This window comes from Amblyomma mixtum, chromosome 2 (genome assembly GCF_055824585.1).
Source record: "Amblyomma mixtum isolate Tamu chromosome 2, ASM5582458v1, whole genome shotgun sequence".
NCBI classification, from domain to species: Eukaryota; Metazoa; Arthropoda; class Arachnida; order Ixodida; family Ixodidae; genus Amblyomma; species Amblyomma mixtum.
This window is the reverse complement of record NC_143013.1, coordinates 126,710,502-126,728,588: the sequence shown is the minus strand read 5'-3', so window position 1 is coordinate 126,728,588 and position 18,087 is coordinate 126,710,502. Positions and strand designations below refer to the sequence as shown.

General features: G+C 45.2%; 1 protein-coding gene across 1 annotated transcript in view; it reads right to left on the bottom strand.

The window, feature by feature from the left end:
* Positions 1-730: 730 nt before the first annotated feature.
* Positions 731-18,087, bottom strand: part of Ufl1 (UFM1 specific ligase 1) — a 41,893-nt gene continuing 24,536 nt past the window's right edge. Inside the window, exons 10-17 of the mRNA XM_089572521.1 lie at positions 15,519-15,660; positions 13,672-13,939; positions 12,430-12,596; positions 6,731-6,864; positions 4,455-4,535; positions 2,891-2,979; positions 1,858-2,069; positions 731-1,181 (exon numbers count right to left, since the gene is read on the bottom strand). Coding sequence (XP_089428647.1) covers positions 1,042-1,181; positions 1,858-2,069; positions 2,891-2,979; positions 4,455-4,535; positions 6,731-6,864; positions 12,430-12,596; positions 13,672-13,939; positions 15,519-15,660 — 1,233 coding nt within the window. The 3' untranslated portion in view covers positions 731-1,041. The remainder of the gene's footprint in view (positions 1,182-1,857; positions 2,070-2,890; positions 2,980-4,454; positions 4,536-6,730; positions 6,865-12,429; positions 12,597-13,671; positions 13,940-15,518; positions 15,661-18,087) is intronic.

Below are 18,087 nucleotides of genomic sequence, written 5' to 3'. Positions count from 1 at the left end.
TTAGATTTTATAGTGTACATTACTTAGCCAATAGGAGAGCGAGTCGTCTCTTATTTTGGGCAAACTTAGCACTTAAATGCTTTTCTGCTCGTTTGTTGCAATCATTAGACAAGATATTGGTTGTTAGGATGTTTGTAGTTATCAAACAGCTTAATTTTTCTATTATTTTTTGGCCAAAAGTTGCAGTTCCGCAACAAGTAGCTCACTGCCCCATGATGCTTTGAGCGCCCATGGTGGCTGAAGTGGTCTCGAGGGGTCGCCATGCAAACTCCCATAGACGGGCTGCCAGCTTTCCCTCTAGGTAATAGTAAGAAACTCTATGGTTTTGAGGGTGATTGACACTGTGTTATGCATAATAATTAGACCTGGTAGGAAAAAAAAGCAGACACCAACGCAAACCCTTGTGCAATGGAACCTTCTCATATAGATCTGGGGCCTCTCTATAACAATAGGTATTTCTGACTGATTCTTCACACGCACTTTGCATACGGAGGACTGAGCATTCAGTCCTTTCAGGAATGTCATGGAGCCTGTTCACTTTACCAGTCACTCGGATGTTTCAACTAATCAGCCTGTTATGCAAACCAGCATGAAACGCCACACAGGCAAGAGCAACATAACTAAAATTTCTGCACGAAAATTTTCATTCTAAAAATGAATTGTCGTCACAGACTTGATGCACGCCAGCCTTCATCAGAACAGTACATCATACTCTCAGAAATTGCAACTATATAATTTAACCACATTTTATGCAATGTATGAGACATATTAAACTCAACAGCAGTGAGACAGAACTAGCAAGTAATTACGCTTAGTTAACAAGAAGACTGTGGCATTTAAACATCATGGCTGAGCTCTTCCCGTGATTCCTGCACTGAATGCGCCATGCAAACAGACTTTGTAGATCACGGCGGTTCCACTGCGGTTCTCGGTAGGCTTGCTCGTGTGCTGTGAAGCGTTCCTCTTGCAACGTGGGTCCCGCCTAAGGCACCGGAATAACAGAGAGAAACCACACAGGGGGTGTCCCGACGGATGCCAGTTTCACTCCTCTGTCGGCTGGCCCTGCTTCTTGTAGGTGGCCCCAATCTCCTTAAGCTTCGGGACGAGCTCGTTGAGGGCAGAGGCAACCTGCGTCTTCTCCTCGGATGAGTCGTCCAGGGTCAGGTGCCTCATCACCAGCTCTGCCAGGGATGAACACACATTAAGCAACTGCTAATGCTTCATCTCTTCTTGAAAACAAAATAAGCCGGCGCTGATATTTCATTTGTGATGCAGCAATAGCGCACAGGGAACACGAGGGACGGAAAGGAAACGACGCAGACAAGCGCAGACAGTAGTGCTCGTCTGTGTTGTTTCCTTTCCGTCCCTCGTGTTCCTTGTACGCTATTGCTGCATCACGAACGTAATCCAACCTGCCAAACTTTCAGCTTTGCTGATATTTCATAAAATACCAAACAGAAAAACTACAGAGAATGTTTACTACATTCGAATCGGAGCGAAAGCACACATTTGTGTTGCGTGCAAGACGACGGTGAGCAGACAGTGTCGTGGGACGGAGCAGATGGAATTTGATGAAGACGATGCCCTCCAATGCACAGCGAGAGAGTGTGGTGCAGTTTAACACGAAGCGTGTTGGCTGCGGCGATAGCCTAGTGGTCTCACTTAGCGGCCCTTATAGGAGATCTGTTTGCACAGCTGCAGGTTCGACTCTCAGTCATGGATATTGATTCAATTTCTTTTTATCTTTTTCGTGGTCTGACCTCTAACTCAGCTGAAGGTCACATTTACAGAGAGAGAGTGGGACAGAGAGAAACAGAGACAGGGAGAGAGAGACGGGGAGGGGGGGGACCCACCCACCCTGTGCCTGGTGCAGCTGTGCGAAGGTGTCCGGTGGCAGCTGTGGGCGCAGGGTGGACAGCAGCTGGGGCACGAAGCGGCCCGACGCATGCAGGGCCTTCTGGACCTGGGCCTGTGCGACCAGCAGCACGGCCAGGTGGAGGCAGAGGGCCGCATCCGAGGCCTCCGACAGCTGTGCCAGCAGGCCCTGACGGTGGCTCAGCAACCACTGCCTGCACTCAACACAGGAAGGGACCATGTCAAACAAGTATAAATGAACGCAGTTTGGGGGAACTGACGCATGACCTCATGGAATTTGGCATATGAAGACTGTCGCTGCTACAATCGGCAGTCAACACCTTGGAGTAAGACACGACAGGAGCACTAAGTCCACATGTAGGATGCATACCCCCTCCTGCCCTGTCCCACGTTATGTACTGCCCGCGTGACAATACAACTGTGAAGCCAGCTGTTGGGAAACAAAGGAGATAAACGGGCGATGAAACGGTGCCCTTGCATGAGGCCCGGCTGAGTGGTGGCAAAGCAAACAGCAATCGGTTTTAGTGGTTTGGGATTCAGGCTCGCGCGCAACTCTTGGTTCGGGAAAGCAACCGGCAGCACGAGCAAGCCGGGTAAACAGCGTACCATTCGTGCCCTCGCCAATCACACGTTTCGCAACTGTACACAGCGACGTGGCCTTGCCGATCTTCCCAAGCCTGCCTTGCGTGCACCTACATATATGCTGATGGTCTGATGCAGCACAGAGCACAAAATATGCAAGAAAGTTTTTCTTTTTTTTTAAATTAAGGTAAAAAGTTGGGGGTGCGCAAATTACGCGAGTAAATACAGTACATACAGTAAATACAGTAAATACACAAAACTGCATTCCTGGGAAGAATAAGGCAGGAAACACTGGCCACACATGCTTCTCTCCTGATGCCATTATGTACTAGGCTGTGGATGTTGTCCATGCAGAAAAAGCTGGCTAGGTTGTCTGGCTTTGGCTGGCTCCGAGTGAAGGTTGTGGGGAGGAGAAAACAGGCGCAACTCTCACCTCTCCTTCTTCTTGTCGGAGCGGATGATCATGTCGCAGATGCCGGGACCCAGCACCACATCCACATCAGCCAGGAAGTCGTCCAGCGTCTGTCACGCAACAGAGATTGGATCAGCGGACAGATTCAACTACTGTAACAAGCGTCGGAGTGCACAGCATCGAGCAAGTACCGCCAAGGCTGTCAGGTCGACTGCAGATAGCACCTGTGCACAGTAAACCCCCTGTTAAGTTCAAGTGAAACGAACAACGGTCAAGTCCCAACTTGTTTATATTGCACAATATACATCCGATAGGTAGAGCACACTTGTGACTTCTCATCTCAAAAGGAACAAATTCAAATATCCCGAAATTTTCCCAGTGAAAATTAAAAAAAAAAATGAGGGGGGGGGGGGGGGGGGGGGGGCATCAAACAGCAGTTTGCACATCCTGCATGCCATCCCATGAACCACCAAGCAAGCCATGTCCCTTGCATAGTTACAGGTGACATACACCACTCCTGGCATCACAGCAGGGAAAGATGTCACACAAGAACAGAATTTCCCAGAGTTATGACAGCTGGCCAGCTTCCCCTCAGCGTTTCAGGCCTGACTAATGGCAGAAGAATGAACCTTTAAAGCAGAATGTGTAGCAATAGAATATGCATTTGAAGAAGTGAAACAGGCCAACAATGCCCGCTGTGACATGGAATATATTTCCTGCGACATGCACCTATGAAGCTTCAATGCACGCATTCAGCCCTTAATCTCCATCTTAACTGACTCCGTTGTGTGGGCAAAGTGCAATGTGGTGCAGCCAACTTAATGCACTGCAAAAAGGGCCCATCTACTTTTCTTTTTTGTTTTTCCTGCGTAGGTCTGATTGTTAAAAACCATGAAACAGAGGGCAAAGGCAGCGGGTGCTGTCTCCTGCATGCTAGTGTCTTCACACAATGTGCTCCCAGAAAAATGCCGCCTCGGAGTGGAGTTTACACGCATGGTCTTCATGCGTATGCTCAGCGGTCAAACTTACCTCAGGGTTTCGGAGCCACTGAGCTCTAGAAACACCATGAAAAAATATATATACATATATTTCTGAACAAACAGAAACAGGACCTGGAAAAGTAATCTTCCTTTTTTCTTTTTCAAAATGCCCAAAACCTCGATGACCAAGTGTTTACTCCAGAGAATAGAAGAAAAAAAAAAAAAGATACACCCCTTTACTCTAGTGTGACTGAAAAATTACAGTGAACACCACGGTCACACTATGAATGGGCTTTGTGCTAATCCCTGAGCAGAGTTAGAGCACTGAGAACCAACTGAACAATGCACACACACACGCATCTTCACAGGTGCATGACAACCCAGCAAAGCTTGGTAACAGGCAAGAAAGGACTGCGCAAAGACCTTCTTTGTTTCATGAGTTAAAACAAACAACGAGTGGTCTAAGCAGCATTCAGACATGATGTATCATTATATCAACTACCAGGCAGCATGTGTAGTCCATGACACAATATTACATGCTTGTCCCATGTCCTTTTCATGGAGCACACACTGTCATTTTGCAGCAAGTTGGTCTCTCAACACACCTTGGCTGACAGAGACTGGTGAAGCTTGAGTACGGGACCCCGGATGTCATTAGGGAGCTTCTGGATCAGCTTCTGCCGCACCTACGTGTCAGAAGACGCACCAGTTTTTCTCGTAAGCTCACACAAAATCACAAGCACAGTACATTCTGTGGCAAAAGACACCACCGCTTCTTACGGGGGGATGAGCGTCTTAAAAACTTCTTTTCATTACTTAACATATCTTTCTGAAACTTAGCACCTAGGTATATATCACTGAATGCTGATTTCGAATATGCATTTAGATTTCAACTATCTCAGGTGAAAGGAAATATATGGCAAAATAAAATATCCTAATTAGGTCATTCCTTACGGGCCTTTTTAGTGATTTACCAGTTAAAGAAAGGCTTTTTAAGAATAAGAAGACACCTGCAAAGGTTCAAAGCATATCCTAAAGCTAACAGAATGTCTATAAATTCAGTTTGTTGATCATGAATAAATAACAAAGTTGGAAAGAAAAAATGATGTGGCAGTAATTAGCCCACATTTGGCCTAGTTGCTATTATATCATTGTTTAAAGGAAGAAAGAAAGCTTTAGGATGTGCGGTGAACCTTTGGAAATGCCTGCATATTCTTAAAAAGCCTTTTTCAACTGATAAATTACTATAAAGTCCCGTAAGAAATTGCCTAATTGGGGATGTTATTTTGCGATAAATTTTCTTCCAGGTCAGGTATTTGAAATCTAAATACATATTTGAAATCAGCATTATATGATACACCTGCATGCCAAGTTTGGTGACAAATAAAAAACAAGTTTTTAAGACCCTCATGGACACACGTATAACTTTTACGAATGCTCAATAACTGCATTGTCCCACGGCAACAAACAGACTTAGCGTTGGTGTGCCTGATTATGCTTACTGCTGAGGTGAAGGAAAAAACAAAGCGGACAGCAGAAGGACAATAAATGACTACCCGAGATGGTGTGTGAAAAACTCATCGGCACCTCCATCATGCCTTACGACAAGCAAATTCTTCAATTGCTAGCACACACAACCGCAGGTTAATGAATGACAGATCTTGTGTGCAAGACCGAACTGTGCATTGCGGGCACCTGACAAAAAAAATGCACAGTAAGAAAAAAAAAAAGCCCATTTCTCAACGATAGCAACAACAAGCTAGCTCGTGTTACACGAGGCACGAGCAACGAGACCAGGAAGAAAACAAGGCAACTCAGTTAATGGCATAATAAACCAATTTCCTTGACTGAAACTTGCAGAAAACAGCAAGCTGCTTGGACCGAGTTTAACATGGCACCAATGACCATCATGTGATGAAAGCTGAGCCATGGCATCCTAATTCAGCCATCACGCTCACTTCAGATTCACAGCACCGACCTTCCTGCTTTAAAGATCAAGTCCTTCCAGGAAAAGGAAATTTCTCATTTCAGGACAAGCTATGGTTAGTCGCAATACTGTACGAGTGAAACACAAGGGAGAGGCCAAATCCGCCAGGCTGCTGCCAACAATTTCGGACACAGATTGTCTAATTAACTCGAAAAAGCTGGCCCAGATTTATTTTGTTTATTTCAGTGGCCTTCCCTTTAACAAAAACTCAGCACATGGATGTTCAAGGACGGGAAGTGCAACTTTGGACAGGATTATGTAAGAAAGGGTTCAGACGGGACGAGTGCTAAGGTCCTATCCCATTATGTCGTGCCCAGAGTCTTGCTTTAGGAATGCATTTAGGAAGGAACACAATGGGCGAGCTACCACGGATAGCAAGCACTTGAAAAAAAAACTCAGGGGGCACTTTGGGTCTCTAAAGTGCTGCAAGGCAAAAGCCTTTCCTGGCACACTGTTTGGCACTGACTGCGAGACTGTTTGGGCCTTATTTGACTACACACTATGACTACACATTACAACTGCACACTCTGACTGCCGACCTTGACTGCTTCCTTAGCCCGACTCTCTCTCTGCTTCGATGAGTTCGGTTGTATCCATGGCTCTGTTCGCAGTAACGAGGTATGTAATGAGGTCACCCACGGACGCCTTACGCCCCCTGTCAGAGCAGACGACAACTATTTTTTATTAGTTGTCATGTGCTCCAAAAGGGGGCGTCAAGCATGCGTGGGTGACCGCATTACTTCGAATCCGCGCACTTTGACGTCATAACCATTTCGACCGACCGAAAAGCGTGACAGCTCTGCTGACAACCTTCTGTCGACAACGATGAGGCATTAAAGGCTTCCGCCTTAATATAATCTGCCATGCAACTCTGACAGCCGCAGTGTAGTGTACCTCTGGTGCCATGTTTGAGGGTGCCTCCGCTTCCTTGGCGTGCTCCACGACCAGGTACCCGACGACCAGGTTGACCAGGTCCGAGCAGAGCGTCTTCAGCAGATGCTTGGCCAGCTGGGACTGCAACTCTTCCGCTGCATGGCGGGAGAGCTCATCTTGTAATCGGAACGCCTCGTTTCGCGCAACACAAGATGATATGGTAAAAGTTTAGTTGACCAGGACTGAAGGTAGGGCAAATTCGCAATAATTGATCTTACATAAGTTCACAGTGAAACATGCAAAAAACGGGGAACAAACCACACGGAATGGGCTACTTTTCTCTCCATACTGTTAGGTCAAACTACCCAAAACGTTGTGGAGGCCTTCCTCTAGGAAAAAACGTAGCAAAACCAGTCCTCCAAGCGCTGTCCAATAAGTAGCTAGCTTAACTATTCAGAAGCAGGCTTATTTACGCTTTCTTTTGTTTCTTCTCTTTTTATTAATTTTTTGTCCACTATTTCTTTCTTCACGGCCTGAAATGCTCTTTTTATACCTATTCGGTCTTTGTTTGTTCGATAAAAACTGCTGTGAATCAGTGTCCAACCCATGTGGTTCTTTTCGGTCTTTTGTCTGCGTTGCACTGCGGGACCTATTGCAAACATGGTGTTTGCAACTAAAATTTAACAAACTAGATCTTGTAAAAAAAACGTGCGAATAAATGCATACTGCTTGATCAGAAATCATAACAATATGGAACCTGTAATATGATCACACAAAATGACTGACAAACTGAAATTTATGAAATGACACATAACTACATGGTCGCTAACATAAAAAGCATGATGAGTAGTAAAACATTGTTAAATTCGACTTAAAGGGAGAGGAAAAAATGCCCGAATTATCCGAAGGTCGAGTTATCAAATGCACCCCCCCTGCACCACCTCCCCCTCAGTATGACATATGCATCACTACATATACATCACCATCATCATCATCATCAGCCTGACTACGCCCACTGCAGGGCAGAGGCCTCTCCCATGTCTCTCCCCGCAAACATCCTAATCTCATCCACACACCTAACTTTCTGCCACCCCCTGCTACGTTTTCCTTAATTCTCTTGGAATCCACTCCGTTACCCTTAAGGACCAGCGGTTATCTTGCCTTCGCATTACATGCCCTGTCCAAGCCCACTTCTTCCTCTTGATTTCGACTAGGATGTCATCAACCCGCATTTGTTCCCTCACCCACTCCGCCCTCTTCCGATCTCTTAGCGTTGCACCCATCATTTTTCTCTCCATAGCTTGCTGCGTTGTTCTTAACTTAAGCTGAACCCACTTTGTTAGCCTCCCCGTTTTGAGTATGAGTATGAGTATGAGTTTATTTCAAACAAGCATGTTTACATACATGTTTGGGGTGTATGGAAGTAAAAGCCGCTCGAGAGCAGCTTGACAAAGCTCCCATTACCCTTCTATACTCGGCAGTGCAGGGCAGAAAACACAGATTACACTAAAAAGATAACATAACAAAAATCAGCCAGAAGCAGTGCAATACAACCAAAATTGTGCAAATACAATACAAGACATTATTATATGTTCACTTTGTAATGGTACTCATGCAACAGATATACAGGTGCATTAGAAAAAAAGTTCTTTTAACCTTTTAAAAGAAAAAGAATAGCTGCTAATATTTTGTTGTGTAACTTTAAATTTATTTAATGTGTGTGGCAAAGCATAGTAAAGTGTTTCAAAGCCATAGTTTGTGCGCGGATGCGGAACGTGCCAGTGTTCGTGGCATCGTGTTGTGTAATTTGAGGGATTTTCAATTAAGTTAGCGATGTCTCTAAATAACATATTGTTTTGTTTAACCTGACTTTTATAGGACCTAAGAATGCGAAATTCGTACATTTTTCCGATCTCCATGATGTGGTATGTTGAGAAATAGGAGCTAACGTGTGACATATAAGATACATTCACTATGGCTCTCATCGCAGCCTTCTGCAATTTCAGAAGTTTATTTTTACATGTAGACGTTGTGGTTCCCCACACCAAATTACAGTAGTTAATTTGAGACCCGAATAAAGCATGATATATTGCGATCTTTGTTTTAGTTGGTAATGTGCGCTGAAATTTTCTTAATACTCCTACAACACGAGCTAGCTTAGTGGTTATCAGGTTCACGTGATTGTTCCATAGCATGAATTCGTTGAAATAAACGCCGAGTGTTTTTACAGCACTCACTATTGCTATTGTGTTATTACCAAGTGTCAAGGTGAGGTCAGTCGCAAGATACACATTTTTAGCTCTGAATATGACGGCTTTAGATTTTTCTGTGTTGATGAGCAGCGCATTTCTTCTGGACCATGCATGCAGTTTCGCCAGTACATCGTTTCCTCTACGTATTAAATATTCTACATTTGTTCCTGAAATAAATATGCTTGTATCATCGGCAAAAATGATATAATCAACTTCATTGTCTATTTGTGCCAAGTCATTTATGTAGATGTTGAACAGCAGGGGCCCCAATATGCTTCCCTGAGGGACACCATGACTAACTGATTTAAATTGAGAGTGATAGTTACCCAAGTGAACAGATTGAGTGCGGTCAGTCAAGTAGCTGGAAAATAGATTAAGCGGCACGCCACGAACGCCATATATAGAGAGTTTCTGTATCAGAGTTAAGTGCTGCATCCTATCGAAGGCTTTTGAATAGTCTACGAATACACCGAGGGTCAGTAGCTTGTGTTCTATGTTATTTAAAATTAATTCTTTTTGTTTAAGTAGCGCTATTTCAGTGGATAAATTTTCTCTAAAGCCGAACTGCTTAGTTGATAGAATATTATGCTTCTGAAAAAAACTGTTGAGGCGGATGAAAAGTATCTTCTCTAGCCCTTTGGAGAAGGCCGGAAGTATTGACACTGGTCTGTAATTACTGAGCACATTTTTAGGACCACTTTTATGTATGACAATTACTTTGGCTTTCTTCATCGCTGACGGAAAGACTCCTGAATTTAGTGATAAGTTAAACATATAAGTTAGGATCGGGGATATGGCATCAAGTACATACAAAACAGGTTGTAGTTTTAAGCCATATATGTCTTCACTTTTGCTCTTTTTCATGTTGTTGAATACTGATAACACTTCTTCATTGCTTGTAGGCAATAGGGCAATAGAGTCGCGTACATAATTATTTATGTACTGAAGCGCACTAGGGTCATATTCACTCTCAACTAATGTAGTAAAATACTCATTGAATTTGTTTGCTAACTCAGCGCCACTATATTGAATTCTATCAATTTCAAGAGTTTCGGGTGTTTTATTCGGAGTTCTGTTAAGTAGACGATTAAGCTTTGTCCACACTTGACTTTGATCAGTTGTAGCATTGAACATGGAGATGTGGTAACTATCCTTTGCCTTCCTCAAAGCCGCAGTCACTTTGTTGCGCTGTCCCTTGAAAATTGAAAAATCGCCAGGATCCCGACTTTGCAAAAACCGTTGAAATAATTTATTTTTTTTGGAGATCATATGAAGGATGGTCGACGTCATCCAGGGCTTACGAGCTTTTTTGGGGGGTTTTACTGAATTATAGGGAATCTTATCACGATATATGGCGATGAATATCTCTAAAAAGGAGTCAAATGCCTCCTCTACGTCTGTTTGTTGGAATACTCGATTCCAGTTTGTATTCATGATGGCAGTCCTAAATGAGTCAAGTGTCTCGGCGGTGATAAGTTGAGTCATCATTGAGGTAGTTTGTTTGCGATTTGTACTTAGCCCAGGAATTTTACACACTAAAAACACGGGAAGGTGGTCACTCATATGATAGTTTATAACACCACCGGATAAGACTTCAGTGCTAGTTATCAAAAGATCTAGAACTGTTGAAGATGTGGGTGTTATTCGGGTGGGTGAATTTACTACATTAGTCAATAGATACGATTCAAGAAGGACAAAGAATTCTTGAGTTCTATTGGACGCCTCCTGGATATCAATATTAAAATCGCCACCAAGTAGTACATAATAATTGTTTTCACTTGCGAACTGAAAAATTTCTTCCAAGTAATTCAAAAATGTCTCGACACATCCCTGCGGCGGACGATAAACCACAATGAACAATAATTTGTTACTTAACACACACAACCCCTCATAATCAGCAGCAACAACACTAAAGTGATTGACATAGTCACAATGTAAACAGTCGCGAACAAACAAACACACACCACCTCGACGTCTGTTTTTACGATGCAGAAAGAACGAACAGTAACCGGACAGGCTGAAACACTCAGAATCATCAGAAAGCCATGTTTCAGTTAGCATGATAGCCGTGAACTCAAATGTGAAGTTATGTAAAAACACGTGAAAAGCATCTATTTTGCCACGAATAGACTGTATATTTACATTGAGCAAAGATGAGCACTCAGGAACACGAGCTACTAGGTTATTTAACTCGTTAGTTGTGAAGAACATTTCAGTCACAGACTTACAAGCTACTTGGAAAGGGACCACTCTACTCGGTCAGTGCTCGCAAGTCATCGTCGCTCTGAATGACATGAGCAGTTTCTCCGGTTGCCTTCCTCACTAGAACCTTGCCATTTCGACACCACACATACTGATAACCAGAACGGTCCGCCCATTTCTTGGCAGATTGGAGCAGCTGCCGGTTTAACTGCGTCAGGTTTTCTGTGATTCCTACTTTAGATTCCAACTTTCTCAGGTCCTTATTGACCTGTAGCCATCGATCTCTCATGTCTTGGCGAACGAAGCGTACTATGATTCCAGGGATTTTTCCGGGCTTAACAGGAAGCCTGTGCACAGCGCAAACGTCCTTCGGACGTACATCAGGTAGACTAACAGATTGGGCAACCTCATTGACTTTGCAAAGCAAGTCCTCATTTTCAGATTCTTTAATACCGTGAATCACTATGTTCTGTCGCCGGCTTCTGTACTCCAAATCATTAATGGCCATTTTCAGCACTTTGACCTCTTCAGTGTCATTACGGGATTCAGTTGCCTCAACACGTTTCCGGAGTTCTTTCAATTCTGCGTCATGCCGAGACATGACCTTTAACACTTCATCATATTTGTCAGACATCATCGTGATGGACTTCTCAATGCTGTCTACTTTCTCCGGGAGGCTTTCCATCTTAGTTAGTTTATCATGTACGGCAAGTATCATTGCGTACATGTCCCCTTCAGTTCGGTCTTTACTTGAACCTCTTAAACGAGAGGAATAGCATTGAGGACATTTCCATGTGTCAAAGAACGTTGCAGCCTTGTTCTTAGCCGCCGCTTCAGTTATACCTGAGCACTTCCCCTGGTGATAGGATCTATCGCATTCCGAGCAATTCATGACCGGGCTGCTCGCAGATAGCTCCTTCAAGCACGTAGGACATGTCTTATCAGATCCTGTCATTTCACAAGCTCAAAAACAAACAAACACAACACAAACAAACACAATGCCCCATAGGTGAGTACCGGTAGGATACAGCTGTTGTATACTTTCTCTCTTGAGGGGTATTGAAAAACTGCCATTCATGATCTGAGAGAACTTGCCATATACTGTTGTATACTTTTGTATACTGCCATACAGCTGTTGTATACTTTTCTTTTGTGGGATATTTGGTGCGAGTGCTACCTCACACCAAAAAGCCTTCGTAAGGCATTCTCCCTTGCCGGTGCAGTCACATTGCAGGCATCAGAGCTGACAAAAGAGGCACCACTGACCGGTGGTCAGGGCCTTGAGCCCCCTCTCAAACTGCTGGATGCTGAGCAGCAGGGAGGACACCTTCTCCTGCAGCTCGGCAAACGTCTTGCGCCGCGCTGCACCAGACGCGCTCGAGGACGCCAGGAACACCGACCGGGCCACTTCCTGGTACTTGCGCGTCAGGGGCCTGCGTAATACGTGTGCACGCGCAGTTCGGGTTTGCACAGCGCTGCTCCAACAACATGCAGTATGAAACTGCGACAATGAGGGCTGCTATCAGCTTTTTCTTTTGGTGAGTTTGGCTTTCGAGGGGACAGAAGCAGTGGTCGTTCTCTCATTTGAGACTAAAGGAGACTTACTGGGAAGTGCAAAACACAGAATTTTAGTTGTGCGTCAGCAAAGTGCCTTACAGTCAAAATTTTAGACTCCAAGGACACCAATTCACTCACTTCGCCTTTCATTTTGTTATCTTTTGACAGACAAGTGAACCTTGTTTTGATCTGAATTTATGATTAGCCTTAAAAAAAGTGATGAAGACAAACAATGAACAATGAATTGAAAGCCAACAGCCACTGCATTGGTTTAGTTGGTTTGGTTTCTTTATTGGGGCTTGACGTCCCGAAGTGACTCAGGCTAGAGGGATGCCGTAGTGGAGGGCTCTGGAAATTTCGACCACCTGGGGCTCTTTAACGTGCACTGACATCGCGCAGCACACGGGCCTCTGGAATTCCACGTCCATCGAAACTCAGCCGCTGCAGCCGGGATCGAGCCCCACGTCTTTTGGGTCAGCAGCTGAGTGCCATAACCACTGAGCCACCACGGTGGGATCACCCTTTTGCATTCTCACTTCTGTGCAAGTGTTTTTGCTGGAATGCACTGTTTTTCAATTCTGGTCCTGCATTATTTTCTCCAACTTCATGCCTTTTAAATGGCTGAAAGAATGGCACTGAGAAGTCTATAAACCCTATTAAATGGCTATTAAATACCCTACTAAATAAATAAATAAATAAATAATCTGCTTTAGTGACAAGAAAGGGAAATCTGTCAGCCCTGAAGGGCACTGCTTATTTTCTCCAAGGTTCATAGTGCGAAATCCGTTGACCGCAGAGTGCAACCATTTGTCTGCTGGAAAAAACCACAATAAGAAAACTCTCGAAGAGAACTTCTGGTTCACTCAAAGAACAGCGCCTGGAAACAAATCAACTTTGAGGCGCATCTGGCTTGTTTGAGACGGCAGAGAAAGTGCTCCAGCCTGCACACACCTGTGGATCCTCTCGGCGATGCTCTGGATCAGCTCCGGAGGGCAGTCTCGGAGCAGCGGGAGCTGCTCCAACTGCGCCCGGACCTCGTCCACCGACATGAACTCCAACTCCTGCTGTGACCTCCGGCCCCCTCCCACCGCGGGTCCGTCCCCGGCATCATCGTCGGAATCCGAGTCACCACCACGGCCGCCACGGCGCAGCTGCTTCTTCTGCTTGACCGCCTTCGTCTTGGTCTCCCGGCCCTGGGTCCCACCACCCGACTTGCCACCTGAACCGGTCACCGACCGGGAACGAAGGAACGCCATTCGCTTGCTTGCTTACTCACTCACTCTTACTTCGTAATCTACATTCTGAAAACAACAGTTCAAACAAGTGCTGTTAACCAATTACTTTTTATCATTAGTCATTTATTGCTTGAATCCGCAGCTCTGCACTCTTCCGAGGACGTGATTTAAGTGTCCTGTACTTCTTGTTTCGATGCTTCGGAACATCATGCCTGTTCTTTACTACTACATTGTTCCACTCCTGTCAGAGCCTCGAGAAAGGCTCACAGTATTGTGAAATAAATAAATATAAAATATAAACTAGCTCCACACTGTCTCTACAGCTGATTTGCTTCACCGACTTCTCCTCGTGCTTACCTGCTTGCTGTTCAACTTATTCATTCACTTTGTGCATTCAATGCCAAAGACAATTAGGCGCGGAAGACAATTACTACAGAGATGACAAGGGAATAAACAAAACAACAAAATGTACTAATTAATCCGGTCAATACAGAACAAACAGACAGCCAACCACCAACCTCGTTTCCGTGCCTGTGAGCGCCCAAACCCTCAAACAGAGCTACTTGTTTTATTTTTCCAACTCACAGTAGCTCTCTAAAGGTGGCTGTCATGCAAAGGGCAAGAAGAGACAAAAGGTACTTTGCAACAAAGTTGGTGAAAACAGAATAGTAGTACTACAGTATAATCATTACTGAAACTTGTGCCTTTTGTTGACATTAAACAAGTGGCAGTGTTTTCTCTAGTTAAAATGTATTAAAATAAAAGGTTCATGGTCATATAACTTTACGATACAAATGCTTGGCCCTCCCCACAGTTTCTAGTCACACTCCTATGACTTGCAACTGGTTCTGAACCCTGTTTGAACCTCAGCTTCATGACCTCTTTTAATTGACCTCTGCCACAAACTGCAATGCCCCTGGCTCATTACTCCACCATTGTGCAGCCGGTTTTTTTATTCACGCATACTTTTCAAGTACCCGACACAACAGCGTTGCTCAAAAAACCACCGCCTTGCAGTGGACTAGTGGTGTTTCCAAACGTTCCTTGATGCCGTTACATCCTTTATGCGCATACGCTCTAAAACACGAGTACAACTATATGGCAGCTAAAAAATGGGGGAATAAGCTGTCCTCCAGCACGAGTATGCTAAAAAGACAGCCTACTCCCATTTCCCTCCTTTTTTGTTTAGAGTGTAGCCTTCCATACCTCGGCTACCCCACCCCTCATCATCCCCATCATCATCATCAGCCTGACTACGCCCACTGCAGGACAAAGTCCTTTCTCACATCCCTCCAAATAACTCGGTCCTGTGCCAGCTGTGGCCAGCTTATCCCCGCAACCTTGCTAAACTCGTCCACTTACCTGACTTTCTGGTACTCCGTGCTACACTAGGTATCCATTCTTACACCATAAGGGACCATCGGTTACCTTGCCTTCGCATTACATGCCCTGCCCAAGCCCACTTCTTCCTCTTGATTTCAACTAGGATGTCATTAACCCGCGTTTGTTCTACACACATTGGGCACAGAGGGGGCAAGTTTAGTGGCTAGCATGCCTCCGTACCGGCTGCTTTCTTGCGTCGCTCGTCTTTCTTCTCCTGTTTGTCGTCCACAGGAGCCGGAGAGGGTGTGGACGCTGCTGCCTGGCGGTGGTGTGGCTGTGGTGGTGGTGCCGACTCGAGGAATATCACACCCTTCTGGGAATCCTGGCAGCAGCACAAAAGAATGCACTTAGCGCTACTGTATCAACAGACTATACCATATTCTAACGAAACAGAGACTACTGTCAGTGAAAATGAACCCTTTGGTAGGCTAGGGAAGGCCAAAAAAACGAAATGCAAGCGTGGTCATCATCAGCAGCTGATTTCGCGAGTAAACTACGGTGCGTTGCCACAGTGTGTTGTCCACAGATTCTGGAAGCTAGGCTACACTGCAATTCACCTCACAACGGTCACCAGAGCCCTTTCTGTTATAGGAGTCGTGCATTTGAACCCAACGATGGGAGAAAAAAATTTTCCACTCTTAAATCCCATTTTCTTGGCAATAAATTGCATCTTTTGTTGGCATAAAAACACCAGAGCAGCCAGAGAGATTCACACAATTGCTTTTTGCTAGCAACAAAAACTGAACAGAGTTCTCGGTGTCCCCTTAAAAGGAAACCACAGGTGACAACTGGCAGAGGGGCCACAGCACCACCTCTGGCCGGTGCTTCCTTACTCGAAGGCCATTTGCCATTACAATATGCTCCTTCAAAACAGTGTCAATGCGGGCTGGCTGTTTTACCTGGCCGATAACAAAGCCTGAACACTGCAAAGACAAGAAATGGAAACCGTGACGAACTAAAGTGCTGAATAACCTTAGCAGTCAATTGTCAATGCATGGGCGGCAGTGTACGCATCTGGCAGGAACGAGCAAATGCACGCAGAATACTTGGTGTGATAAGCAGTGTGGACGCTAGGGCAAGTTACCGTATAGTGCGGAATATAGGTCGAGGTTTTTTCCGAAAAATATTACCAAAAGGTCACCCCTCGACTTATATACCGGCCTTTGGCACAAACTGAATAGTCGTCTGGCAACATGTGCGAGCCGCGGACATTTTGGCATCCGCATCATTATCGCTTCCATGCTGACGATTCTTTCCCAATCTGGTTCTAGTAAAATTGATTCTTTCCTTCCTCTTTGTCGACCGACGCGGCCAAATGTTGGCGGCGGTAATCGCTCTTGGCGTCGTAACGCATTAATTTCGCGACAGCCCGCAAAATGAGTACCGGTACTCGACATCAGTTCACCGCAGCGCTTAAAAAAAAAGTTATCGAATTTGCCGAAGAGTATGGGAACATGTCCGCCCAGCGACACTTTGGCGTCTCAGAGAAGAGCGTCCAGTACTGGCGAGTGCAGAAAATCGAGCTGTCTGCCTGCAACGCGCGGAAGGCGTCCTTTCGCGGCCGCCGCGCGGTGCACCCTGAGCTCGAAGACAAGGTATGCGGGCATTCAAGAAATGCAGCAACTCGTTGGACGGTACCGAGGACGACATGCTATGGGACGCAGCCAGCGCGAAGCAGTCGTCTTCCGACGAGACAGCTCGGACGAATGGGGAGGCTACGAGTCTGGTGGCACCAGTGAATAAAACAAAGTTTTGTGCCTCATAATTTTTGTGCTGACTTCTTTGCTTCAAGGTAAGGGGATTGACCTATATTCCGCATTATACGGTAGTTTAACACTTCCTGAAGAAAAAAAAGACGCGGACAATAATGAGAATATGAAAAAACATAGAGCGCGCTGCCTGCGTGGCCATCCTGTCATCCACATCCCTGTGCCAATTATCTTCGAGAAACAATCAACAATCAGGAACACAAACAAGGGCGTCCGCAGAATTTTTTGCAGGGGGGGGCCCCGTTGGTGCCCCGGGGGGGGGGGGGTATGGTCGTAGCAGAAAGGCGCTATTTGCGGGGTAAATTTATTTATTTATATATAAATAAAAATTAAACAAAATGCACACATGAAAGAAAAATTACAAACAGCAAATTAAAGCGCGGCTAGGAGAGGTACATTGGAGTTTATCAACGAAGAAACAACTAAAATTAATAAAAATGCAAAAAGATGCTATATCACTTCGTGGAGAAGAGTGCTCAGTCTTGCTGCATACGGGTTCTCGACTCACCCGGATTGATGACCAGCACACAGCACAATATGTTCACAAACACGCAACTACAGTCACTCAGTCAGTCTTCCTTGAACAGCAACTGTAGGCGCCTCGGATTTTTCTGGGCGAATTGCGTAATTACACGTGTGATAAATTCACTTCTGTGCTTCATTACACGCTCTCGGTGCACACTCATCATACACATTGATTGGAAAAACTGTTGAACGCGTACGTTGAAAACAAAAGATGACTATATATACAACAAAAACTTATTTACAAGATAAATGCACGCTCGCAGCTTCATACACCTCGCTCCATCTTGCTTGCGCATCCGCACAGTCGAGCAACCGCACACACACTGCTCTCCGCTCGTCGTTTTCTCGTCCGCTGTCTTGGTTGTTCTCAGCTTCGCTGACAACCGGCCACTAAAAACACCCAAGCACAAACACAGAGGCGCGCACACGTGCAAGGGCTTACTTGCCGCAGTATC